The 27,400-nt window shown below is 44.3% G+C and overlaps 1 protein-coding gene across 2 annotated transcripts in view; it reads left to right on the plus strand.

The window, feature by feature from the left end:
• Window positions 1-1,178: 1,178 nt before the first annotated feature.
• LOC121551996 (solute carrier family 28 member 3) overlaps window positions 1,179-27,400 on the plus strand; it is a 28,140-nt gene continuing 1,918 nt past the window's right edge. Inside the window, exons 1-16 of one of the 2 annotated variants that reach the window (XM_041864725.2) lie at window positions 1,185-1,311; window positions 2,008-2,084; window positions 2,180-2,271; window positions 9,701-9,884; window positions 10,032-10,176; window positions 10,348-10,461; window positions 10,735-10,812; window positions 10,924-11,004; window positions 11,251-11,331; window positions 11,429-11,554; window positions 13,396-13,526; window positions 13,619-13,787; window positions 13,952-14,149; window positions 17,532-17,613; window positions 19,526-19,624; window positions 19,728-19,842. In XM_041864725.2, the coding sequence (XP_041720659.2) occupies window positions 1,243-1,311; window positions 2,008-2,084; window positions 2,180-2,271; window positions 9,701-9,884; window positions 10,032-10,176; window positions 10,348-10,461; window positions 10,735-10,812; window positions 10,924-11,004; window positions 11,251-11,331; window positions 11,429-11,554; window positions 13,396-13,526; window positions 13,619-13,787; window positions 13,952-14,149; window positions 17,532-17,613; window positions 19,526-19,624; window positions 19,728-19,842 (1,841 nt within the window). In that variant the 5' untranslated portion in view covers window positions 1,185-1,242. Of the gene's footprint in view, window positions 1,312-2,007; window positions 2,085-2,179; window positions 2,272-9,700; window positions 9,885-10,031; window positions 10,177-10,347; window positions 10,462-10,734; window positions 10,813-10,923; window positions 11,005-11,250; window positions 11,332-11,428; window positions 11,555-13,395; window positions 13,527-13,618; window positions 13,788-13,951; window positions 14,175-17,531; window positions 17,614-19,525; window positions 19,625-19,727; window positions 19,843-27,400 lie in introns of those variants that run through there. The other variant, XM_041864726.2, reaches the window with a different exon arrangement.

Below are 27,400 nucleotides of genomic sequence, written 5' to 3' on the forward strand. Positions count from 1 at the left end.
GCGTAGTGTGTTACTGATGGTAGGCTTTGTTACTTTGGTCCCAGCTCTCTGCAGGTCATTCACTAGGTCCCCCCGTGTGGTTCTGGGATTTTTGCTCACCGTTCTTGTGATCATTTTGACCCCACGGGGTGAGATCTTGCGTGGAGCCCCAGATCGAGGGAGATTATCAGTGGTCTTGTATGTCTTCCATTTCCTAATAATTGCTCCCACAGTTGATTTCTTCAAACCAAGCTGCTTACCTATTGCAGATTCAGTCTTCCCAGCCTGGTGCAGGTCTACAATTTTGTTTCTGGTGTCCTTTGACAGCTCTTTGGTCTTGGCCATAGTGGAGTTTGGAGTGTGACTGTTTGAGGTTGTGGACAGGTGTCTTTTATACTGATAACAAGTTCAAACAGGTGCCATTAATACAGGTAACGAGTGGAGGACAGAGGAGCCTCTTAAAGAAGAAGTTACAGGTCTGTGAGAGCCAGAAATCTTGCTTGTTTGTAGGTGACCAAATACTTATTTTCCACCACCATTTGCAAATAAATTCATTAAAAATCCTACAATGTGATTTTCTGGATTTTTTTCCCTCATTTTGTCTGTCATAGTTGACGTGTACCTATGATGAGAATTACAGGCCTCTCTCATCTTTTTAAGTGGGAGAACTTGCGCAATTGGTGGCTGACTAAATACTTTTTTTCCCCACTGTATAAACTCCCAGTAATTTATTGGGTAAAACAACAACGTTTCGGCATCACTGTGCGTTCTTCAGGGTATAGTCATGAATGCTTGAACCAGGTTATGTAGACAAACAGTGCAATTAGTGCAACTAATGGCAACCAAAAATGTTTATATCTGTGTCCATGAGTTTTAGTGGATAGACCATATGGTCCAAGAGAATATAGCTTTATTAATGAAAAAGCAGCTAATCATCAATTGCATCATTTTCAAATAACTCTGCAACTCTTCCAGCTATTGACTTTTTTCACAACTGCCACCAGTTTGGTGCCAAAACATTTACAACAAAGACATATTTACATAGTAAAATAAATAAAAGTTTAGGCTTAAGCATCTGCCTCTGATTCCAAAGGTTAGGCATTAACTCCGGTTAGGCAATAAACACACACACACACACACACACACACACACACACACACACACCTCCCTGTTTGCAGTAAAGGTTATCCCATTTGTAGCAGGCGGAGAGCAGGTCTCCTATAAGAGAGCTTCCTGCCTACCTGCAGTCAGTCAGTGTTTACTATGGAGCTGAATGGTTTACAAGAGAAGAGCCAGAGGAATGGGCTGGACAACCAGGCCTTCTACTCTCAGGTAAGGGTACACACATCATTATGGGGTATTGTGTGTACATTGATGAGATTATTTATTTTTTTACTCCATTTTAGAATAAGGCTGTAACGTAACAAAATGTGGAAAAAGTCAAGGGGTCTGAATACTTTCTGAAGGCACTGTATGTGGGTTCTGAATGTGGACAGAAGGTGATGTGCTCTCCCCATCCAAAGTTACTGGAAATCATCACGGGATAAAGATGAAAAACAGTGAAGTTTTGCTTGAACAGATTAAACTCACCATGTGCAAACAATCACGCCTGTGATTGCATGAACAGCACTCATACTGGTGCAATATTTGTTTTTCCTGTTACACACACACACACACACACATTGTGTGAGTGAACATTCAGACAGACTATACTACGCTATATCCAAGTCTGTATACATTACTTGAATTGCCAACAAGGTACCCACATCTGCCAAGCGCAAGCACTGCAACTCTAGAATAGGCCCATAATGTAATTTACCAGCTACAATAGCCCTACTATTTGCACATCATTAACAATATCCCTTTTGCACCTGACATGCAAAGAAATGTTCTGGGTTGTATAGTCTGTCTGAATGTTCACTCTCACTGTTTGTGTGTGTGTCTGACTGTCTGTCTGTCTGTCTGTCTGTCTGTCTGTCTGTCTGTCTGTCTGTCTGTCTGTCTGTCTGTCTGTCTGTCGTCTCACAGGACACTATCTGCATTGATATGGAAGTTTCTCATCGGCCATCAGAGGATGCAGAATTCACAGAGGAGCTAAAGAAAAAGTCTCTATGGTTTTGTCAATTGTCATTTATTTTCAAGCAATTCCTCAAAAGTCAACACTAAGTGACAGTGGATGTACTGCTTGATATCCCTCCAGGTTCTTGGAAAATAAAATGGAAGGGATCCACCGATATCTAGAGGAGCACAGGTCTAGGATCAGGCTGGTGTTGGGCCTTGTCTTGGCTGCAGGTAAAAAAATAAAATACAGGCCTCTGACCAGTCTGACATGTTATGAGCTGTTTATAGAGTACAGTTATTAGTGGATACTGCATTTCATGTTCGATGGTTAAATTTCCAGTAATTACATGGGGGTGAATTTCTATCATTTAAATGTGGAGTCTGGATATGTTTCCTGCAACAGTCATCCATCAATAAATGTGACTCAACACATCTATGTAAGCTTGTAGTCCAAAATTCAATATACCGTTTTTTACAGTTTATAATAGTTCAAATTCAGAGCTTCAAAATGGTATATCATACACTGCAATTTGAGGATGCTGCTTTGAAAGTTTATAAATGTGTAAACCCACTTAGGAGACAAAGCCCCTTCAAAGAAAGAAAACTTTCACCAATTTGCCAAAAAAGCATTCTCTGAACATTATCTCACCAAGTTTCCCCATTAGAGGAATCATTAACAGTACGAACTTGCCTATTGTTGTATAAGATAGTACTTTATTAATCCCCCAAAGGGGAAATTTGATTGCACCAGCCAATACATACAGTGGGGGAAAAAAGTATTTAGTCAGCCACCAATTGTGCAAGTTCTCCCACTTAAAAAGATGAGAGAGGCCTGTAATTTTCATCATAGTTACACGTAAACTATGACAGACAAAATGAGAAAAAATCCAGAAAATCACATTGTAAGATTTTTTATGAATTTATTTGCAAATTATGGTGGAAAATAAGTATTTGGTCAATAACAAAAGTTTCTCAATACTTTGTAATATACCCTTTGTTGGCAATGACACAGGTCAAACGTTTTCTGTAAGTCTTCACAAGGTTTTCACACACTGTTGCTGGTATTTTGGCCCATTCCTCCATGCAGATCTCCTCTAGAGCAGTGATGTTTTGGGGCTGTCGCTGGGCAACACGGACTTTCAACTCCCTCCAAAGATTTTCTATGGGGTTGAGATCTGGAGACTGGCTAGGCCACTCCAGGACCTTGAAATGCTTCTTACGAAGCCACTCCTTCGTTGCCCGGGCGGTGTGTTTGGGATCATTGTCATGCTGAAAGACCCAGCCACGTTTCATCTTCAATGCCCTTGCTGATGGAAGGAGGTTTTCACTCAAAATCTCATGATACATTCATTCTTTCCTTTACACGGATCAGTCGTCCTGGTCCCTTTGCAGAAAAACAGCCCCAAAGCATGATGTTTCCACCCCCATGCTTCACAGTAGGTATGGTGTTCTTTGGATGCAACTCAGCATTCTTTGTCCTCCAAACACGACGAGTTGAGTTTTTACCAAAAAGTTATATTTTGGTTTCATCTGACCATATGACATTCTCCCAATCCTCTTCTGGATCATCCAAATGTACTCTAGCAAACTTCAGACGGGCCTGGACATGTACTGGCTTAAGCAGGGGGACACGTCTGGCACTGCAGGATTTGAGTCCCTGGCGGCGTAGTGTGTTACTGATGGTAGGCTTTGTTACTTTGGTCCCAGCTCTCTGCAGGTCATTCACTAGGTCCCCCCATGTGGTTCTGGGATTTTTGCTCACCATTCTTGTGATCATTTTGACCCCACGGGGTGAGATCTTGCGTGGAGCCCCAGATCGAGGGAGATTATCAGTGGTCTTTTATGTCTTCCATTTCCTAATAATTGCTCCCACAGTTGATTTCTTCAAACCAAGCTGCTTACCTATTGCAGATTCAGTGTTCCCAGCCTGGTACAATGTTGTTTCTGGTGTCCTTTGACAGCTCTTTGGTCTTGGCCATAGTGGAGTTTGGAGTGTGACTGTTTGAGGTTGTGGACAGGTGTCTTTTATACTGATAACAAGTTCAAACAGGTGCCATTAATACAGGTAAAGAGTGGAGGACAGAGGAGCCTCTTAAAGAAGAAGTTACAGGTCTGTGAGAGCCAGAAATCTTTCTTGTTTGTAGGTGACCAAATACTTATTTTCCACCATAATTTGCAAATAAATTCATAAAAAACCTACAATGTGATTTTCTGGAAGAAAAAAAATCTCAATTTGTCTGTCATAGTTGACGTGTACCTATGATGAAAATTACAGGCCTCGCTCATCTTTTTAAGTGGGAGAACTTGCACAATTGGTGGCTGACTAAATTCTTTTTTTCCCCACTGTATAACACCAATAAATACACAATAAAAACACAACAAAGGACACACAGACACTAAAAGAAGCACATCGTCAATTAATATTTTTTTTAAAGGCAGAGGCTGTGGATCCGTAGGCAACTGCCCACCCCGTCGCGACCTCTTGGACCTTTCTTCCCCAGAGCTAAAGATCGGAATCACTTTCACATTTATTTTTACGTACAGTGCCTTCAGAAAGTATTCACACCACTCAACTTTTTCCACACTTTCTTGTGTTACAGCCTAAATTTAAAATGAATTAAAAAACGAAAAGCTGAAATGTCTTGAGTCAATAAGTATTCAACCCCTTTGTTATAGCAAGCCAAAATAGGTTCAAGAGTAAAAATGTGCTTAACAAGTCACATAATAAGTTGCATGGACTCACTCTGTGTGCTGTAATCGTGTCCTTAAGAGTCTATTGATGCATCAGTGCGTCTATATAAGTAACATAGTAATCAAATGTAACAAATCCCCATCAAAATCCGTTAGTTTAAGCTAGAAATATCAGTTTTTTGCATTAGCTTCATAGGTATCCGCCTATGTTGGCCTTCTGCATCTGCAGTGGAAGGTGGCCGAGCTACAGCTGTTTGTCAGACCAAGAGACATCCCGAAAATCGGTCTTCTCAAGAAAACATCTGTAGCGTTCGAACAGTTTGACCACTCTATGGAAAGATGAGACTCTCACGAACATGATGGTGTTCTCCGTTTTAGTCTATGACCCCCCCACAAGACCCACAGGACTCATCTGAAGTTAGCACCGCTGATATGCCAACTTCTGTCTGTAGCGTTCGAACCGTTTGGGCTACAAACTAATATGACCCGACTATGGAAAGGGTGTTCTCTGTTTTGCTCTATGACTCCCACAAGTGTCACGGTCCTTGTCTGAAGGTAACCGGTTTAAAAAAATTATTGGAAGTATGGAGGTCATTTTGTGCCAACAAAAAAAGGGATTAAATATGTGTCTAAAAAACTATGTGTTTTCAATGTGTTTCTATGGGCTAAAGTAATAAAGGCCAAATTCAATATTCTATTAAAAATATATATATATTAAAACATATTTATACATACAGGGGTCCTACAATTCTAAATCAAACAGCTAAATGATCCATGGTATGACCATCTTAAAACAATTCCATATAGGCTTAGACTTTTAGAGGTTTTTAATATGATTTTTGAATGACTACCTTATCTCCTTACCCCACACATGCAATTAACTGTAAGGTCCCTCAGTCGAGAAGTGAATTTCAAACACAGATTCAACCACTACAAAATGTATTTATTTTTGCCATGTCTGTTTTCCAATGCCTCACAAAGAAGGGCGCCTATTGGTAGATGGGTAAAAGTAAAATAAAAAGTATCCCTTAAAGCAGGGGTGCCCAGACTTTAGTTACATAGGATCTACTTTTTCCACCCTCTTCATAACACGGTCTACCTACCACCCCCCTCATTATTTTTCAACAGACTCGATGGTAACGCTGTGAATTGCCAAATATATATATTTTTAGTGCATACATTTTGAAAACTTTTATGCAGTCTACTAGAAAGAAGTTTGCGATCGACAGGTCGACCGCGATCAACGTCCTGGGCACCAATGCCTTAGAGCATCGTGAAGTTATTAATTACACTTTGGATGGTGTATCAATACACCCAGTCACTACAAAGATACAGGCGTCCTTCCTAGCTCAGTTGCCGGAGAGGAAGGAAACCGCTCAGGGATTTCACCATTAGGCCAACGGTGACTTTAAAACAGTTCCAGAGTTTAATGGCTCTGATAGGAGAAAACGGAGGATGGATCAACAGCATTATAGTTACTCTACAATACTAACCTAATTGACTGAGAGAAAATAAGGTAGCCTGTACAGAATAAAAAATATTCGAAAACATGCATCCTGTTGCAATAAGGCAATAAAGTGATACTGAAAAAAAATTTAGCAAAGCAATTAAGTTTTATTCCTGAATACAAAGTGTTATGTCCAATACAAATCCAATACAACACATTACTGAGTACCACTCTCCATATTTTCAAGCATAGTGGTGGCTGCATCATGTTATGGGTATGCTTGTAATTGTTAATTGTTAATGACTGGGGAGTTTTTCAAGATAAAAAAGAAATGGAAAGGAGTTAAGTACAAGCTAACCCCTGAGGAGTATATTTTTTTATAATAATGTATACTTTTTTTTAGTTTTTGCTCAATCTGATTGGGTGTGCCTGGCTGGGCCTGGCTGCCCAGTGGGTGGGCCTGTGTCCACCTAGGCCTACGCCCCTGTATTACAGTGTATTGCATTGGGAGCTATAGAGGGGAAGCAGCAGCCGGTCCCCAAACCATATTTGGTTAGTAGAGACCCTACTGAATATTTCCCACCCACTTTAGCTGAGACAGGTAGAACAATTCACATTTTAGCAGGACAATAACCTAAAATACAAGGCCAAATCTACACTGGAGTTGCTTACCAAGAAGACAGTGAATGCTCCTGAGTGGCCGAGTTTCAGTTTTGACTTAAATCTACGTGAAAATCTATGGCAAGTCCTCAAAATGGTTGTCTAGCAATTGTCAACAACCAATTTGAGAGGGCTTGAAGAATTCTGAAAAGAATAATGGGCAAATGTTGCACAATCCAGGTGTGGAAAGCTCTTAGAAACTTACCCAGAAAGACTCACAGCTGTAATCGCTGTCAAAGGGGCTTTTACAAAGTATTGACTCAGGGGTGTGAATTCTTATGTAAATTCAATATCTGTATTTCATCTTCAATACATTTGCAAACATTTCTAAAAACATGTTTTCACTTTGTCATTATGGGGAATTGTGTGTAAATGGATAAGAAAAAAATCTATTTTATTGATTTTGAATTCAGGCTGTAACACAACAAAATGTGGAATAGGTCAAGGGGTATGAATAGTTTCTGAAAGCACCCTCCCCATCCATTCACGTTTCTTAAGTATCTGCTGCTCAACCTCCCCCTTCACGTTTCTCTCTTTACTCACCCTCTTCTGGAAACTCAACCAATTTGATTGACATGATGAAGTAGCATACTGCATCATATTTCTGAATAGCAGAATTAAAAATCCTGCTACATTTAGGATGTAGGCTAAAATCTTCTCTGTCTGTTGTAACTAAGGACATTGGAGTAGCACAAGCAGGGCATAGTCTACACGTTGAATGGGGAAAAACTATCAGCGTTCTAAACACACATGTACATTTGTGATGAGGTCATCTTTATAGTTATGCTGCCATATCGTAGCCTGAGTTGCTGAAAAAGAACACTACTACTTTGACTGCTTTTCACCCCCTGCTTTGCCAATGTTTGCAACGATGGTGAAGAAAGAACATTAAATCGCTATTTAGACTGCCTGTCTGTGTCTTGCTTGTGTTTGAAATGCTGTCTAAATAGCTTGCCTCAATAGATGTATGTAGCCTACTCCCTCCTGAAAAAAGAACACGAATCGTTACTTAGACTGCCTGTTTGTGTCATTCTTACAGTACCAGTCAAAAGTTTGCACACCTACTCATTCAAGGGTTTTTCTTTATTTTTACTATTTTCTACATTGTAGAATAATAGTGAAGACATCAAAACTATGAAATAACACATATTGAATCATGTAGTAACCAAAAAAGTGTTTAACAAATCAAAATATATTTTATGTTTGAGATTCTTCAAAGTAGCCACCCTTTGCCTTGATGACAGCTTTGCACACTCTTGGCATTCTCTCAACCAGCTTCATGAGATAGTCACCCGGAATGCATTTCAATTAACAGGTGTGCCTTGTTAAAAGTTAATTTGTGGAATTTCATTCCTTCTTAATGCGTTTGAGCCAATCAGTTGTATTGTGACAAGGTAGGGGTGGTATACAGAAGACAGCCCTATTTGGTAAAAGACCAAGTCCATATTATGGCAAGAACAGCTCAAATAAGCAAAGGGAAACGACAGTCCATCATTACTTTAAGACATGAAGGTCAGTCAATCCGGAACATTTCAAGAACTTTGAAAGTTTGCAATAGCCTACTGTTACAAAAAACAAAGAAGTTCGTTGTTCAACATGTCGATCATGTTGTTCAACATGTCAAAGTTTGTAGACTACACCAGGCAATGACGTCCCCCCCCCCCCCCCAGCAGATCACACTGTAGAACAGGACACTAGCCACAACACTATTAAAACACATTTGGAGTATTTTGGGGCAGACATCAAAGGATCTGAGCTTCCTCAAAAATAATAGCCTTTTCTGAGCCTTTTTAAAAACCATGGAGGTATTCTCTCTCCACTGCAACTTGTCGTCTATCACCATCCCCAGGTGATCCCATTGATGACCACAGGTGATGTGTTTTCCTTCTTCCTCCTGAAGTCTATCACCAGCTTTTTAGTTTTAGACACATTCAGCACCAGGTGGTTTTAGCTGCACCATGACACAAATGAGGATATTTCCTCCCTGCATAGGGAGTCATCATCCTTCCGTGATGCAGCCTACAATTGGTGCATTGCAATGAACAGACAGAACATAACACGCACCTGCAGGTTACCGCTGAATTCCTTAACATGCTACTAACCGGAGCTCCGAGCTAAAATAACTGTGGTTACAACAAAAAGAACAGCGGAATAAACTAATCAGACCAGCTGATCTGACATTGTTACGTTGTCAAGCCAGCTTGGCAGGCTACTAGACTGTGGAAAAGGTCATTGTCTGCGTTCACTTGGCCTACTCCCGCCCAAATGAGGTAACATCCTATCAGGAACAACGAAATTGAAATAGGACAAATATAAATGAAGGAATAGCACATATTACAACTGAAATAAAAGGATTTGACTGGAAATGTTGCCTGTGTAAATTACGATGATTTAGTTAACACATTAAATGCCAGCCAAATTATACCTATCGAGGCTACACTTCTGCGAAAATAAAGTTATTGAAGACCAACTTTTAATTAATTACCACTTTGTAAATCAAATGTTAGCTGACATGGGCTAATTGAGTGACTGTCCGTGACTGACATAACAAGGGTGGCAGGTAGCCTAGTGGTTAAGAGCGTTGGGTCAGTACCCGAAAAGTTGCCCGGGTCGAATCCCTGAGCCAACTAGGTCAAAATCTGTTGATGTGCCCTTGAGCAAGGCACTTAACCCTAATTGCGCCTTTAAATTGCTCTGGATAAGAGTGTCTGCTAAAAGGTCAAGGAAAACTCCTGATGCACTACCAAATTTTGAAATGACATGTTGTGTATTCCACTATACTTACAGTAGGTTAATACCCCGACTGATAAAAAGTAGTACGCAGTAGGAAATAGGGTGCAATTTCGCCTGTATGTGTTTCAGGTTATGTTGCCGTGGTGATTGCGGCATGCGTGCTGAACTTGCAGCGTGCTCTGGCCCTGTTGGTGCTGACCCTGCTGGCTGTCTTCTTTCTTCTGTGGGACTGGCTGATGGGCCGCTATGGACAGCGCCTCTGGGACACCCTGCAACCCGCCAGGAACACCCTCAACACGCTCTGGGTCAAATGGTGGGAGAACTGCATTTTCTCTCCTTCTCACTCTCTCTCTTTTCTGTATAATATCACATTTGTCCTGTATGTGTAGTCCTTTTGGTGATTCTTGTTGTTGTTCCTCTGCGCTCTACCTCTGGTCGGTCTGTCTGTCTGTCTGTGCAGGGTGGTGTTTGTGCTGCTGCTGGTGGCAGTGGTGTGCTGGCTGGTATTTGACACGGCCAAACAGGGAACACGGCAGCTAGTCTCTTTCTCCGGACTCGTCTGCTTCGTAATGCTCATGCTGGTGTTCTCCAGGAATCCATTCAGGGTATGGCAAACCAACAAACACACACCCTAATGCATCGACTCCGTATAGTTCCAAAGACCATTCGCTGTAGTTCTAAGTGATCTTGTGGGTATATGTTTTTGTGTGTGCTTCCCTGCAAGCCTGTGCGTTTGTGTGTGTGTCTACCCGTATGTTTATGTGTGTGTGGTGTAGGTGTCATGGCGAACTTTACTGTGGGGTGTGGCGCTGCAGTTCTTATTTGGACTCATCATCCTCAGAACCAAAGCAGGATTCACTGCTGTAGACTGGCTGGGCCATCAAGTGGAGGTATACTATACATCTACTGTGTACTATCCAGGGAAACTCAAGCAGAGGGCAAAATGGACATCAATTGGATCATTGATATTACAAATATTAGCCAGCACAAAGGCCCTTGTTTTTCTTTGGACCACATTGCTAATGTCACTCTCATCAGCATAATCACATTTCCCTGTCCACTGTTCCAGCATCCTCAGCAGATATACAGTAGAGTAGACCTGTGAGGAAAGAGTGACCTCATTATTTCAGTCTGTGTCGAAACATCTCTCCTCTCTCACCCAGGTGTTTCTGTCCTACACTGACACCGGCTCTAGGTTTGTGTTTGGCAACAAATACACAGACCACTTCTTTGCATTCAAGGTATAGGATCATATGAGTATGTCTGTATACGTGAGAGACTTTGAGAAAATGACATGAAGTGAAAAGAAAAGACAGAAACCCAACACTGTCATCTTCTTTCTCTGCTTTCAGGTTCTGCCTATTGTAGTGTTCTTCAGCACTGTCATCTCTATGCTCTACTACCTTGGCTTCATGCAGTGGCTCATCCTCAAGGTACTCATCACATCATATACGTTCAAATCTTATTCAATCATCATACAAGTGACTAAATTAGACAATGATAATTCAGCCGCTACACAGTACTGTATCAAGGTTGTCATTTACCGGGGGGGGGGACATGTTCCCCCGGTAATCTGCTCACGTGACCAGTATTATTGTTTTATATGTTGTATACTTGGGTATCATTTTGGCACAGAAACGTTGGCATCATTGTTTACGTTTGTCTGTGCATACATCCAGGTGGGCTTCATAATGCAGATTACCATGGGAACTTCTCCCACAGAGTCAATGGTCGCCGCTGGCAACATATTTGTGGGACAGGTGAGAATAGTATGAGTGACAGATGTGCTAGGCAGCAAAAGAGAATTACATGACAACCAGGCAAAGGAGTATCACCCTCTCTCTCTCTCGCTCTCAGACAGAATCTCCACTCCTGATTCGTCCGTACATCTCCCAGCTGACCTTGTCAGAGATCCATGCCGTGATGGCAGGAGGGTTCGCCACCATTGCTGGCAGCGTACTGGGAGCCTTCATCTCTTTTGGGGTGAGGAGGAGGAGGAGGATGAGAGGAAGAGGGGCGGGAGGAGGGGAGGAGAGGGAAGAAGAGGAAGAGGAGGGAGTAGGGGAGGCAGGAGGAGAGGGAAGAGGAGAGAGAAGAGGAGGGAGTAGGGGAGGCAGGAGGAGAGGGAAGAGGAGAGAGAAGAGGAGGGAGTAGGGGAGGCAGGAGGAGAGGGAAGAGGAGGAAGAGTAGGGGAGGCAGGAGGAGAGGGAAGAGGAGGAAGAGGAGGGAGTAGGGGAGGCAGGAGGAGAGAGAAGAGGAGGGAGTAGGGGAGGCAGGAGGAGAGGGAAGAGGAGGAAGAGGAGGGAGTAGGGGAGGCAGGAGGAGAGGGAAGAGGAGGAAGAGGAGGGAGTAAGGGAGGCAGGAGGAGAGGGAAGAGGAGGAAGAGGGGGAGTAGGGGAGGCAGGAGGAGAGGGAAGAGGAGAGAGAAGAGGAGGGAGTAGGGGAGGCAGGAGGAGGGAGAAGAGGAGATAGAGGAAGGAGTAGGAGAGGCAGGAGGATAGGGAAGAGGAGGAAGAGGAGGGAGTAGGGGAGGCAGGAGGAGAGGGAAGAGGAGAGAGAAGAGGAGGAAAGTCAATAAACAATGTTCAAACCTTTGTTTTCTACCAAAGACACACCTGAAATCTCACCCAATTGACCTTGTGCCTTGTGTCTCTCTTAAATGTAACTAAATATAATCTATGTAATCCCCAAAAGTAATTATTTATCATGAGAGGGCCATAAACAATAACTAGTAACGCTGCATACTCCAAGAAAGGTTACAATCTCACCTTTCTGGTGTAGTCACTTTTGAGGACACAAGCTCAAGTACACAGTACAAATATGATGAAAATATGAAATATTTTATGATGTATTTCCTATTCAACAAAAATGTATGAATAAGGCTTGAAATTACTTATATTTATATCCATTTATAAAACGACTAACTAAGATTTCACCTTCCATATAACTGTAAAATACATAATATGTATATCTGCCCCCATCGCTGTGAATGTCTCACAGAGCTCAAGCGTGGCTTCCTGAACTCGTTATGAATTCGCCTTGCATCTCATATTAATCTTGCCTGTCTATGACAAACAGAAAGTGTTTTTTGTTTAGAATCTATGAACTATTTTAGATCACTGGCTACAAATCGATCTCTAAATGTGCTACAGCGGCGAAACCACTCTCTCATGCTGCGTTACGATGTAAGGATTCCAGGCATATGCGTTGTTTGTGGCTGTGATGTAGGGTTCAGCCAGGAGTTAATGGAAAGTCAGAAGATAGAATGAAATGGTAGGAGGGACATCCCAGCTTCAAGTGGTTTCAGATTTCACATCCTGCTTCATACAGGCAGAAGAGACATATTCCGGTGTCTGTGAGAATCCGGGCTACCGCTCAATGCAAGCCATTTCGATCTACGGTGTCCACAGATCGATTTATAAGTGTAAATGTCGGAACTGAAAAGAACCTCTGGCAGAGAGGTTTGGAACTCTATTTTTTATTGGTCTATTACCTAATTTACCGCCTGGTGGGCCCACCAGGCAGGCCAAAACTCCAACCCATCAAAACAGGCTGAAATTTCAGGCGATCTTCTCAAACAGCTCTTACACTTAAATTATCATAATTTTTACAATTTCACAATATTATTCCAATCTCATAGTATGGAAATATATATAAAACACAGGAAAATCACATTTCTGACTGCACTGGGCCTTTAAAATATGTTAATGTTGAGCTGTTTCCTCCTGCCTATATCCCCCTCTTCTCTCTGACCCAACCCTTCACCTCTTCCCTACCCCTCACTTTTGACACATACCCCCCCCCCCCAACACACACATATACAGATTGAAGCATCCCACTTGCTGACAGCCTCCGTAATGTCAGCCCCGGCCTCCCTGGCCATCGCCAAGACCTTCTGGCCAGAGACAGAGATCCCCAAAGTCACAGCCAAGAAAGGCCTCAAACTGGAGACAGAGTGAGACACAGGCACACCTACACACGTGCACGTACGCACATAAGCACCAATGTCTGCCTAATGAGCATGAGAGTCTTTCTGGTTTTGTCTAGGGAGGGCAGTAACCTGCTGGAGGCAGCGTCTCACGGAGCGTCCTCCTCTATTGTCCTGGTGGCCAACATCGCTGTCAACCTCATCGCCTTCCTGGCCCTGCTCGCTTTCCTCAACGCCGTTCTGTCATGGCTGGGCAACATGTTCGACTACCCCCAGCTCAGCTTCTCTGTGAGGACACACAAGTGTGCATGTGCATAGAAGCACACACACACACACACACACACACACACACACAGACACACAGAGACACACTAAATACAGGCTGGATAGAAATCAATGCTTCTCTAAGACACAGACTCTCTGTCCCTCTCTCTTTCTCTCTCTGATGACAGATCATTTGCTCGTACGTATTCATGCCCTTCTCCTTCCTGATGGGTGTGGCCTGGGAGGACAGCTTCATGGTGGGTGAGCTGATTGGCTACAAGACCTTCTTCAATGAGTTTGTGGCCTATCAGAGGTTGGCAGAACTCATCAAGAGGAGAGAGGACAGAGGCCCAGAGTACGTGGACGACGTCAAGCAGTATCTGTCTGTGAGTGGTGTCAGGGGTCCTGTCAGTAAGTGGTAATATGGGCACTGAATTGATATTTGGGTATCTGTTTTTTCCTAGACAGACAGGCGGACGGACGGACAGACACACACACACAAACAGACTACTTTCTTTATTCAACTTTTCAAATTTGATTTGTCTACATCAAACTCTCCATAAATGGTGGAAATATTTTTGGACCATTAAATCACCTCTTAAGGATCGGACCTTTTTTAAAATTTTCGCCTAAAATGACATAACCAAATCTAACTACCTGTAGCTCAGGACCTGAAGCAAGGATATGCATATTCTTGATACCATTTGAAAGGAAACACTTTGACGTTTGTGGAAATGTGAAATGAATGTAGGAAAATATGACACATTATATCTGGTAAAAGACAATACAAACAAAAAGACATGTGTTTTCTATTGTTCCATCATCTTTGAAATGCAAGAGAAAGGCCACAATATAATATTGCAGTTTAGGCGTAATTTAGATTTTGGCCACTAGATGGCAGCACTGTGTGTGCAAAGTTTCAGATTGATCCAGTGAAGCATTGCAATACTGGACTATTTTGTATGAAGTCTTCCCAAATGTGCCGAATTGGTCAATTGATCCATTTTCAAGTACATAACTATAGAGAGCATACAAAAATGATATGGTAATACAAAATGTAAGTTTAATCACTCCCAGGAATGTCATACATGATGGATCATTAGTTTATACGACTCCCGAGTTGCGCAGTGGTCTAAGGCACTGCACCGCAGTGCTAGCTGTGCCACTAGATTCCTGGTTCGATTCCAGGCTCTGTCACAGCCGGCCGCAACCGGGAGACCCATGGGCGGCGCACAATTGGTCCAAGGTAGGTTAGGGTTTGGCCGGCAGGGATATGGGTTCGTTTCCCACGGGGGGCCAGTATGAAAAATAAAAAATAAAAAATAAACGTATGCATTCACTAACTGTAAGTCGCTCTGGATAAGAGCGTCTGCTAAAATGTAAAATGTCAATGTATACGCTAACCTTCACGCATCTAGATGGCCGGGCGGGGTGGGTGTGGAGCCAGAGACAGCAGGGGTTCAAACTGTAGAACCCAGTTCCTACATTTGAATACAGAAATTGATTTTATCAAAAAAAACTATGCTACATTTTATCTCTGGGACCCTGAGGATGACAAATCAGAGCAAGATTACTGAATGTAAGTACATTATTTACAGTTGAAGTCGGAAGTTTACATACACCTTAGTCAAATACATTTAAACTCAGTTTTTCACAATTCCTGACATTTAATCCTAGTAAATATACCCTGTCTTAGGTCAGTTAGGATCACCACTTTATTTTAAGAATGTGAAATGTCAGAATAATAGCAGAGAGAATGATTTATTTAAGCTTTTATTTATTTAATCTCATTCCCAGTGGGTCAGAAATTTACATACACTCAATTAGTATTTGGTAGCATTGCCTTTAAATTGTTTAACTTGGGTCAAACGCTTCGGGTAGCCTTCCACAAGCTTCCCACAATAAGTTGGGTGAATTTTGGCCCATTCCTCCTGACAGAGCTGGTGTAACTGAGTCAGGTTTGTAGTCCTCCTTGCTTGCACACGCTTTTCAGTTCTGCCCACACATTTTCTATAGGATTGAGGTCAGGGCTTTGTGATGGCCACTCCAATACCTTGACTTTGTTGTCCTTAAGCCATTTTGCCACAACTTTGGAAGTATGCTTGGGGTCATTGTCCATTTGGAAGACCCATTTGCGACCAAGCTTTAACTTCCTGACTGATGTCTTGAGATGTTGCTTCAATATATCCACATAATTTTCCTTCCTCATGATGCCATATATTTTGTGAAGTGCACCAGTCCCTCCTGCAGCAAAGCACCCCCACAACATGATGCTGCCACCCCCGGGCTTTACGGTTGGGATGGTGTTTTTCCGCTTGCAAGCCACCTCCTTTTTCCTTCAAACATAACAATGGTCATTATGGCCAAACAGTTCTATTGTTGTTTCATCAGACCAGAGGACATTTCTCCAAAAAGTACGATCTTTGTCCCCATGTGCAGTTGCAAACCGTAGTCTGGCTTTTTTATGGCGGTTTTGGAGCAGTGGCTTCTTCCTTGCTGAGCGGCCTTTCAGGATATGTCAATATAGGACTTGTTTTACTGTGGATATAGATACGTTTGTACCTGTTTCCTCCAGCATCTTCACAAGGTCCTTTGCTGTTGTTCTGGGATTGATTTGCACTTTTCACACCAAAGTACGTTCATCTCTAGGAGACAGAACGCATCTCCTTCCTGAGCGGTATGACGGCTGTGTGGTCCCATGGTGTTTATACTTGCGTACTATTGTTTGTACAGATGAACGTGGTACCTTCAGGCGTTTGGAAATTGCTCCCAAGGATGAACCAGACTTGTGGAGGTCTACCATTTTTTGGCTGATTTCTTTTGATTTTCCCATGATGTCAAGCAAAGAGGCATTGAGTTTGAAGGTAGGCCTTGAAATACATCCACAGGTACACCTCCAATTGACTCAAATGATGTCAATTAGCCTATCAGAAGCTTCTAAAGTCATGACATCATTTTCTGGAATTTTCCAAGCTGTTTAAAGGCACAGTCAACTTAGTGTATGTAAACTTCTGACCCACTGGAATTGTGATACAGTGAATTATAAGTGAAATAATCTGTCTGTAAACAATTGTTGGAAAAATTACTTGTGTCATGCTCAAATTAGATGTCCTAACCGACTTGCCAAAACTATAGTTTGTTAACAAGAAATGTGTGGAGTGGTTGAAGAACGAATTTAAATGACTCCAACCTAAGTATATGTAAACTTACAACTTCAACTGTACCTTCAGAGGTGAATGTATCAAACCAGTTGCCGTGCTAAGTTTTTGTTGTTGTTGTGCACTCTCCTCAAACAATAGCATGGTATTTTTTCACAGTAATAGCTACTGTAAATTGGACAGTGCAGTTAGATTAACAATAATTTAAGCTTTCTGCCTATATAAGACATGTCTATGTCCTGGAAAGTTTGCTGTTACTTACAACAGTCATGCTAATCACATTAGCGCACGTTAGCTCAACCGTCCCGTATAAGGGACACCGATCCCGTAGAGGTTAAATCATACCTTCTCTAAATCAGTTCTGATATTATCAGGCCAGAGCTGATATTACGAGTGCTCTCTGTATCAAGGATTTATCGTTGCATTTGCTTGTTTTTGGTGAAGAAACATTGCTTCAGTAACAGATCATTTAGTGAATATCATTTATGGTAATTTAACTGTTGCATATGTAATGTTAATGGCTTGTTGCATATCGCATGGATGTTGATTGGCTGTTGCATATTTATTATATATCTAAAGATTTAGACCCAGGCTGTTTTCTGTCCCCCAGGTCCACTCTGAAACCATAGCGACGTATGCTCTGTGTGGCTTCGCTAACATCAGCTCTCTGGGTGTGATGATAGGAGGCCTCTGTGAGTCAAGCCCTCTAACATCTGTCCTTTCCTGAATCTCAAATCAACCCCTAGCCCCTCCCCCCTAGGCACTCTACAGTGAGTGAAAAAAAGTATTTGATCCCTTGCTGATTTTGTACGTTTGCCCACTGACAAAGACATGATCAGTCTATAATTTTAATGGTAGGTTTATTTGAACAGTGAGAGACAGAATAACAACAAAAAAATCCAGACAAATGCATGTCAAAAATGTTATAAATTGATTTGCATTTTAATGAGGGAAATAAGTATTTGACCCCTCTGCAAAACATGACTTAGTACTTGGTGGCAAAACCCTTGTTGGCAATCACAGAGGTCAGACGTTTCTTGTAGTTTGCCACCAGGTTTGCACACATCTCAGGAGGGATTTTGTTCCACTCCTCTTTGCAGATCTTCTCCAAGTCATTAAGGTTTCGAGGCTGACGTTTGGCAACTTGAACCTTCAGCTCCCTCCACAGATTTTCTATGGGATTAAGGTCTGGAGACTGGCTAGGCCACTCCAGGACCTTAATGTGCTTCTTGTTGAGCCACTCCTTTGTTGCCTTGGTCGTGTGTTTTGGGTCATTGTCATGCTGGAGTACCCATCCACGACCCATTTGCAATGCCTTGGCTGAGGGAAGGAGGTTCTCACCCAAGATTTAACGGTACATGGCCCTGTCCATCGTCCCTTTGATGCGGTGAAGTTGTCCTGTCCCCTTAGCAGAAAAACACCCCCAGAGCATAATGTTTCTACCTCCATGTTTGACGGTGGGGATGGTGTTCTTGGGGTCATAGGCAGCATTCCTCCTCCTCCAAACACGGCGAGTTGAGTTGATTCCAAAGAGCTCGATTTTCCTCTGAATCACCCAGTTCTCCTCTGAATCATTCAGATGTTCATTGGCAAACTTCAGACGGCCCTGTATATGTGCTTTCTTGAGCAGGGGGACCTTGCGGGCGCTGCAGGATTTCAGTCCTTAAAGGCGTAGTGTGTTACCAATTGTTTTCTTGATGACTATGGTCCCAGCTGCCTTGAGATCATTGATAAGATCCTCCCATGTAGTTCTGGGCTGATTCCTCACCGTTCTCATGATCATTGCAACTCCACGAGGTGAGATCTTGCATGGAGCCCCAGGCCGAGGGAGATTGACATTTCTTTTGTGTTTCTTCCATTTGCAAATAATCACACCAACTGTTGTCACCTTCTCACCAAGCTGCTTGGCGATGGTCTTGAAGCCCATTCCAGCCTTGTGTAGGTCTACAATCTTGTCCCTGACATCCTTGGAGAGCTCTTTGGTGTTGGCCATGGTGGAGAGTTTGGAATCTGATTGATTGATTGCTTCTGTGGACAGGTGTCTTTTATACAGGTAACAAGCAGAGATTAGGAGCACTCCCTTTAAGAGTGTGCTCCTAATCTCAGCTTGTTACCTGTATAAAAGACACCTGGGAGCCAGAAATCTTTCTGATTGAGAGGGGGTCAAATACTTATTTCCCTCATTAAAATGCAAATCAATTTATAAAATTTTTGACATGCGTTCTTCTGGATTTTTTGTTGTTATTCTGTCTCTCACTGTTCAAATAAACCTACCATTAAAATTATAGACTGATCATTTCTTTGTCAGTGGGCAAACGTACAAAATCAGCAGGGGATCAAATACTTTTTTCCCTCACTGTAAATGTAGTGTGTTTTGTCCTATTGATATTATAGTATTGTTGAGACATCACTTTGATTTTACAAGAATATGTTTCATTTGTGAGGTTCTTAAAATGTCGCTATTATGTTATTGTATGTTAAACCATTGCAATGTTGTTCTGCTGTAACACTGTGTCTCTGTATATTGGTGTGTTGTGGCTGTACTGTGGCGGTATGGTTGATGTAGTGTTCTTCAAATGTTTTTGTAACGTTATCCTGCTATAGCGGCTATGGCCCCAGAGCGGAGGGGCGATATTTCCAGGTGTGCCATCAGAGCTCTTATCTCAGGCACAGTGGCATGCTTCATGACAGCATGCATCGCAGGTAACCTCCAAAATAGTGTGCGTTATATATCTTGTCATCATCATGCATTATCCTCTTTGGTGACATTATGGTTTTATGTGTGTGTATTTGTTTGTCTTCCCAGGTATGCTGTATATCCCAGAGCTGCTGTGTGAAGACTTCCTGAAGGAAGAGTTTAACTCCACATTAGTCACTAACAGCACTCAGCTCCTCACCTGCTGCACTGAGCTCTACCACAGGTACCACCAGTGTGCGTGTTTGTGGGAGGGGGTAGGGTGACCACGTTCCGGATTGTGCGGTACAGTCCCGCATTCTGGCCCTTTGTCCCGCGTCCCACTACCAAACAATTATGTCCTGCATTTTATCAAATTAAAAAAAGACTAATTTCCTTTTCTTTTTTTTTTTTTTTGTATTTCAGTCAGACTGTCTTTTTTGCAGTTACGTTGCGCTTATGACAACATACGGATGTGGTACTGGTGATGTTAAACACTTCTCCAATTGTTGTTAAGATCTGATATTCTGCGCAGCGCAAGATGAGACGTAGGCCAATGTCATATCGTCAACCAATCACATTTGTCAAATCCTTTCGGGCTAAATTCCAGCTGAACTTGGAAAGTACAGTTAACTACTTACAAAAAGCGTGCTTCTAACGAAGAGCTACAAAATTAAGTAAATGGCCCATATTACACTGAAAGATAGGCTATAAGGTAATTTCTTCAAATTTGTGAATCTCTCCATGCTCATTAGTTGCTCATTCAACATAGGCCTATTTGCTGCCACTTCACTCAATTCCGTTTTAGAAGTCTGCCTTAATAATATCCCCCTAGAGTCGATGTCCGCGGCCCACTGAAATATAATTAGCATTATACAAAAATCCCCATCCAAATCCGTCAGTTTAAGGTAGTTATTTGTTTTTTTGCATGGGCTGCGTCTCAATCCACCGCATCCGCCGATGTCGCCGTTCTGCATCTGCCGTGTAAGGTGGCAGAGCTAGAGCTGAGTTTGAAAATTGGTCTTCTTACGAAAACGTCTGTAGCGTCCGATCGGTTTGGCCCATCGGTTGCTGGCTATGCTACACTGTCCCGCAAATGTCTCACAAAATCGTCCTGTTGTCCTGCATTTGGGCCAAAGCGGTCGGCCACACCACAAAAACTCTCCTGGTTGGCCAACACGTGATCCTCCAGGCGTTCTCCTCTGTAGGGAACCAGAGGGTTGAGGTACTCACACAATATCTGAAAAACTAAGAAAAATGTGTGTTTTGCCCTTCACCACTGTAAGACAGAGGAAATTAGCAACGATACAACTGTGTATTGTTCATTATAGGCTTACTGTTCACAATGTAGACTACATTGTACTTTTACATCATACTTTCACATTTTTACATTTTGATTATTTTCCCTTTGTGGTAACTGTTGCTAGATAAGGGGCCTTATAAATAATATACGTATACTGTACACAAATAACAATTTGATTGATTATAAAGGACTATTATATAAATTAGGTACAGTAACACATTTGGTTGACTGTATACCCCACCCAGCTGTCGGTTGGTCAACTAACTAGGCTGCTGCGTGCATTCCTGCTTCTTAATAGATAGCTACAGGGGCGCAACTTTGGTTTTAGAAGTGGGGGGGGACATAACTTGGTGGGGGGTCTGGGGGTCCTCCTATTTTTGGGGGTATCTAAAGCTCATTTCCTGCATTTCTACACAATCTAATATGACCCATGGCCCTTCTATTTAGAACAACATAAAGTAAGCAAAAATGCCCAGTCATCTAGCTACGTAAGAAATCATTATTAAATATGTTTAAGTGATTGATAAGACTGAACTAGATCAATGATAATTCAATAATAAATATTTTGTTGCACTTTTAACCAATAGCCTAACAAATGAACAACTCTTACAAATAAAGTACAAAGACTTTTGATTGTCTTTATTAAGACATCCTCTATATCAAATGTCAGCCAGACCACCAGCCACCTGCACTCCCAACCCCCACCAGTCTAGTTAATAACTCAACTCTCTCCCTAACACAACTTCCTTCCCATGTTTTTTAAAAATGTCTCAAGTTTTTTTTTTATGTCTCAAGGAAAGGTTTGGAAAACAAACGTTTTATAAAAACACACATACACCTACACATTAACACACATAAACAGTACACCTTCCATATAATTTATATCATAGGCCTAATAGTACTGTAGAGCTCTTTATACTTGCATACAATATAGCTGGGTGACCCTGTCCTGTCCCTAGGGGTCCACGGCCCTGCAGCACCCCAACCGAACACACCCCACTCAGCTTTAGGATCTTAGTGAAACATTCATTATTAGTTTCAGGTGTGTTAGGCCAGAGTGTCAACCAACAGTACGGCAGACCCCCAGGGCCAGGACTGAGCAGCCTAGCAGCTAGGGATTGCCTAAGTAGGTATCTCCCCTGACGTGGGCATGTTTTCAATATAGACTCCTTTTGTCGTACATAAGGCATCCAGACCTTATGAAAGCTGCACAGTATACCCTTTATCTTGTAATACATCATATACATCCAATCTAGTGATACATAACTTTACATTTCTTCCATCTACTGTGTGGGCGAGGGGATGGACGGAGTCAGGCGCAGGAGTGTGAAGAAGGAATATACTTTATTCAGCCCAATAAGGTAGTCCGCAGCAATGCGTAAACACGATCCCAGTGCGACTTAAATGTGTACTGGGAACCAAACATACACAGGTAAATATTCCCGGCGATAAAATAACTAAATGCTCAACCGAGCTAGCGATACCTCCACTAAGTAACAATCACACACAAAGACAAGGGGGGCAGAGGGAACACGTATACAGGTACTGATGAGGGGATATGAACCAGGTGTGTGTAATAAACAAGACAAAACAAATGGAATGATGAGATGAGGAGCGGCAGTGGCTAGAAGGCCGGCGACGACGAACGCCGAAGCCTGCCCGAACAAGGAGAGGAGGCAGCTTCATAGGAAGTCGTACCTCTGGCACCCCGTAGTGCCGGAAGACGTGAGTAAACAGGGCTGTGGGGAGACCGGGCAGAGGAAGGAGGCAGCAGGCTTTAGAAAAGCGGTCCACAACAACCAGGATGGTAGTGTTACCCTGAGAGAGGGGAAGATCAGTGAGGAAGTCAATTGACAAGTGGGACCATGGCCGTTGTGGAACTGGTAAGGGATGTAACTTACCTGCTGGGAGGTGCCTAGGTAACTTACTCTGGGCGCACACCGAGCAGGAGGAGACATACACCCTCACGTCCTAAGCCAAGGTAGGCCACCAGTACGTCCCGATCAGGCAGCGCACTGTACGGCCGATACCTGGGTGACCAGAGGAGGGGGGCGTGTGTGCCCAATAGATAAGACGATCACGGACAAGAGACGGCACGTACAGCAGCCCAGCTGGGCACTGAGGTGGAGATGGCTCTGTGCGTAACGCCGCTCTATGTTCACGTCCACCGCCCACAATACAGGCGCCACAATGCAGGAGGCCGGGAGTATGGGGGTGTTGTCTATGGGCCTCTCCTCTGTGTCGTACAGCCGTGACAGTGCGTCTGCCTTGACGTTCTTAGTACCTGGTATGTATGACAACGTGAAATCAAAACGGGTGAAGAACAAGGCCCACCTGGCCTGGCGATGGTTCAGCCTCCTCGCTGCCCGGATGTACTCCAGGTTACAGTGGTCAGTCCAGACAAGGAAAGGGTGTTTCACCCCCTCAAGCCAGTGCCTCCACGCGGTCAGGGCTCTGACAACAGCCAACAGCTCCCAATCACCAACGTCGTAGTTCTGCTCCCCCAGGCTGAGCTTCTTAGAGAAGAAGGCACAGGGGCGGAGCTTGGGTGGCGTGCCCGAGCGTTGAGATAGGACAGCCTATCCCTACCTCGGACGCATTCACCTCCACTATGAATGGTAATGATGGATCGGGATGGGCCAGTACCGGGGCTGAGGTGAACAGAGCCCTCAGGCTACTGAAAGCCCTGTCAGTCTCAGCAGACCAGCGGAGCCGGGACGGCCCACCCTTCAACAGAAAGGTGATGGGAGCTGAGACCTTGCCAAAGCCCCAGATAAACCTCCGATAGTAATTGGCAAAGCCAATAAAGCGCTGCACCTCCTTCACCGTGGTTGGAGTCGGCCAATTACGCACGGCTGAAATGCGGTCTCCCTCCATCTCCACACCTGAGGTGGTAATGCAGTATCCGTGAAAGGAGATGGACTGCTGGAAGAACAGACACTTTTCTGCCTTGGCATAAAGGTCATGCTCCAACAGTCGGCCCAGAACTCTGCGAACCAGAGACACATGCTCGGCGCGCGTAGCGGAATACACCAGAATGTCATCGATGTAGACCACCACACCGCGACCAAGCATGTCCCAAAACACCTCGTTCACAAAGGACTGGAAGACTGATGGAGCATTCATCGACCCGTACAGCATCACCAGGTATTTGTAATGCCCAGTGGTTATGCTGTCTTCCACTCGTCCTCTTCCCGGACACGCACCAGGTTGTACGCACTCCGGAGATCTAATTTTGTGAAAAAGCACGCCCCATGCATTGATTCAATAACAGAGAAGATGAGGGGTAGAGGGTAACTATAGCGAATGGTAATCAATGCAAGGGCGCAGACCTCTGTCTTTCTTCTTCACAAAAAAGAAACTTGAGGAGGCAGGCAAAGTGGAGGGACGTATGAACCCCTGGCGCAGGGACTCGGAGACGTATGTCTCCATAGCCTCCGTCTTAGCCTGCGACAGGGGATAGACATGACTCCTGGGAGGCACAGCGTCTAACCGGAGGTTTATCGCGCAATCCCCCACCCGATGAGGTGGTAATTTGGTCACCTGCGTTTTGGAAAACGCGTGCGCCAAGTCGAGGTATTCGGGGGGAATGCGCATGGTGGAGGTAGTGTCTGAACTTTCCACCGTGGTTGCACCAACGGAAACAGCTAGACACATACCCTGACACTCTCGCGACCACCCCGTGAGAACCCTCTGCGGCCATGAAAAGGTGGGGTCGTGTAGTGCAAGCCAGGGAAGACCCAACACAACAGGGAAATCAGGGGACTCAATCATGTAAAAGGTGTTTTGCTCCCTGTGGGTCTCCTGCATAATCATGGTGACTGGTGCTGTAACCTCCCTAACAAAACCTGACCCTAATGGTCGACTGTCAAGTGCTATGATGGGAAATGGAATGGGTAGGGGAACCAATGTGATACATAACCTATTAGCTAAAGACCTGTCCATAAAGTTCCCAGCTGCACCTGAATCGACCTGCGCCTTACACTGGGGAATTACCGTGTGCTCAGGGAAGTTGACGTGTATGGTGAAGTGCGCAGCAGAGGCCTCTGAACGAGTGTGGATTTGCGCTACCTGGGGTGACGCGAGAGTGCCCTGCCTGCCGCCTCCAGACCCAGAAGAACTCTGACGACAGCGTACAGTAGAATGTCCTCTCCTGCTACAAGAGTGACACTGGATCTGTCGTCCTCCATTCTCCTGGATCGCTGCACCACCCAGCTCCATCGGAACGTAATCTGGGTTGCAGGGGGGTGAAACGGGCAGGCCCCTTCCAGGACGTCCTCTGGAAGCCAGCAAGTTGTCCAACCAGATGGCCATGTCCACCAGCTGGTTGAAAGTCAACGTGGTATCCCGGCAGGCTAGCTCCCGTCAGACGTCCTCCCACAGGGTGCACTGGAAGTGGTCGATGAGGGCCCGCTCGTTCCACCCGGACCCCGCCACTAGAGTTCTATACTCCAGGGCAAAGTCTTGCGCGGTCCTCGTCCCCTGCCTCAGATGGACCAGGCGCTCGCCAGCCTCTCTTCCTTTGGGGGGATGATCAAACAGCGCCCGGAAGAGGCGAGCGAACGCCCCGTAGTTGTCTAACGCGTCTCCTCCTTCACTCCAGACCACGTTGGCCCACTCCAGGGCTTTCCCCGAGAGGCAGGAGACGAGGGCGGACACCTCCTCCCACTCCGAGGGAGCCGAGCTGATGTTGGAAAAATAGAGGTCCAGCTGCAGGAGGAATCCCTGGCAGCAGGCCGCTGTCCCGTCGTACTCCCTCGGTCGGGATAGGTGAATCCCTCTGGGTGCTGGGGTGTGGGTGGCTGGATCCGGTCGCTCAGCTGGTCCCGAAGGGTCGGGTCCTCTCCTCTCCAGGTGTTGGACGACCTGGAGAACCCGATCCATCGCTTCGCCCAAGCTGGCTAGCATGTTGGAATGCTCCCGGACCTGCTCCATGACTCCAGGCATATTCCTGTTTCCTGCTGACTCCATGCTGTTGGGTGTGTGATTCTGTGGGCGAGGGGATGGACGGAGTCAGGCGCAGGAGTGTGAAGAAGGAATATGCTTTATTCAGCCCAATAAGGTAGTCCACAGCAATGCGTAAACACGATCTCAGTGCGACTTAAATGTGTACTGGGAACCAAACATACACGGGTAAATATTCCCGGTGATAAAATAACAAAATGCTCAACCGAGCTAGCAATACCTCCACTAAGTAACAATCACACACAAAGATATGGGGGGCAGAGGGAATACTTATACAGGTACTGATGAGGGGATATGAACCAGGTGTGTGTAATAAACAAGACAAAACAAATGGAATGATGAGATGAGGAGCGGCAGTAGCTAGAAGGCCGGTGACGAAGAACGCCGAAGCCTGCCCGAACAAGGAGAGGAGGCAGCTTCGGAGGAAGTCATGACACACTGTGGGAGGATAACCAACCTTCCAATTAATGTCAATGCATTTCTTAGCCGCTATAAATGCTAGGTTACACAGTTTCTTCTGATAATAGTCTCCAGTATCAACATTTACAAGCAAACAAAAACAGGGAGAAGGGAGAATCTGTAGAAATGCTGACATAAAAGAACATACTCTTTGCCAGAATTCAGCCAGCCTTCACAAGACCATAACATACAGTGTAAGGGAAAATATTCAGACCCCTTCCCTTTTACCACATTTTGTTACGTTACAGTCTTATTCTAAAATTGATTAAATAAATAAAAATCCTCATCAATCTAGACACAATACCCCATAATGACAACACAAAAACAGGTTTTTTAAACTGTGGCCTCCATCATTCTTAAATGGAAGAAGTTTGGAACCACCAAGACTCTTCCTAGAGCTGGCCGCCCGGCCAAAATGAGCAATCGGGGGAGAAGGGCCTTGGTCAGGGAGGTGACCAAGAACCTGATGGTCACTCTGACAGAGCTCCAGAGTTCCTCTGTGGAGATGGGAGAACCTTCCAGAAGGAGAACCATCTCCGCAGCGCTCTACCAATCAGGCCTTTATGGTGGAGTGGCCAGACGGAAGCCACTCCTCAGTAAAAGGCACATGACAGCCCGCTTGGAGTTTGCCAAAAGGCACCTAAAGGACTCTCAGAACATGAGAAACAAGATAATCTGGTCTGATGAAACCAAGATTGAATTATTTGACCTGAATGCCAAGCATCACGTCTGGAGGAAACCTGGCACCATCCCTATGGTGAAGCATGGTGGTGGCAGCATCATGCTGTGGCTATGTTTTTCAGCGGCAGGGACTGGGAGACTAGTCAGGAGAGGCCTTGATGAAAACCTGCTTCAGAGTGCTCAGGACCTCAGACTGGGGCGAAGGTTCTCCTTCCAACAGGACAACGACCCTAAGAACACATCCAAGACAACGCAGGAGTGGCTTCGGAACAAGTCTCTGAATGTCCTTGAGTGGCCCAGCCAAAGCCCAGACTTGAATCCGATCTAACATCTCTGGAGAGACCTGAAAATACCTGTGCAGCGACACTCCCCATCCAACCTGAGAGAGCTTGAGAGG

This window comes from Coregonus clupeaformis, chromosome 18 (assembly GCF_020615455.1).
Source record: "Coregonus clupeaformis isolate EN_2021a chromosome 18, ASM2061545v1, whole genome shotgun sequence".
Taxonomy (NCBI): Eukaryota; Metazoa; Chordata; class Actinopteri; order Salmoniformes; family Salmonidae; genus Coregonus; species Coregonus clupeaformis.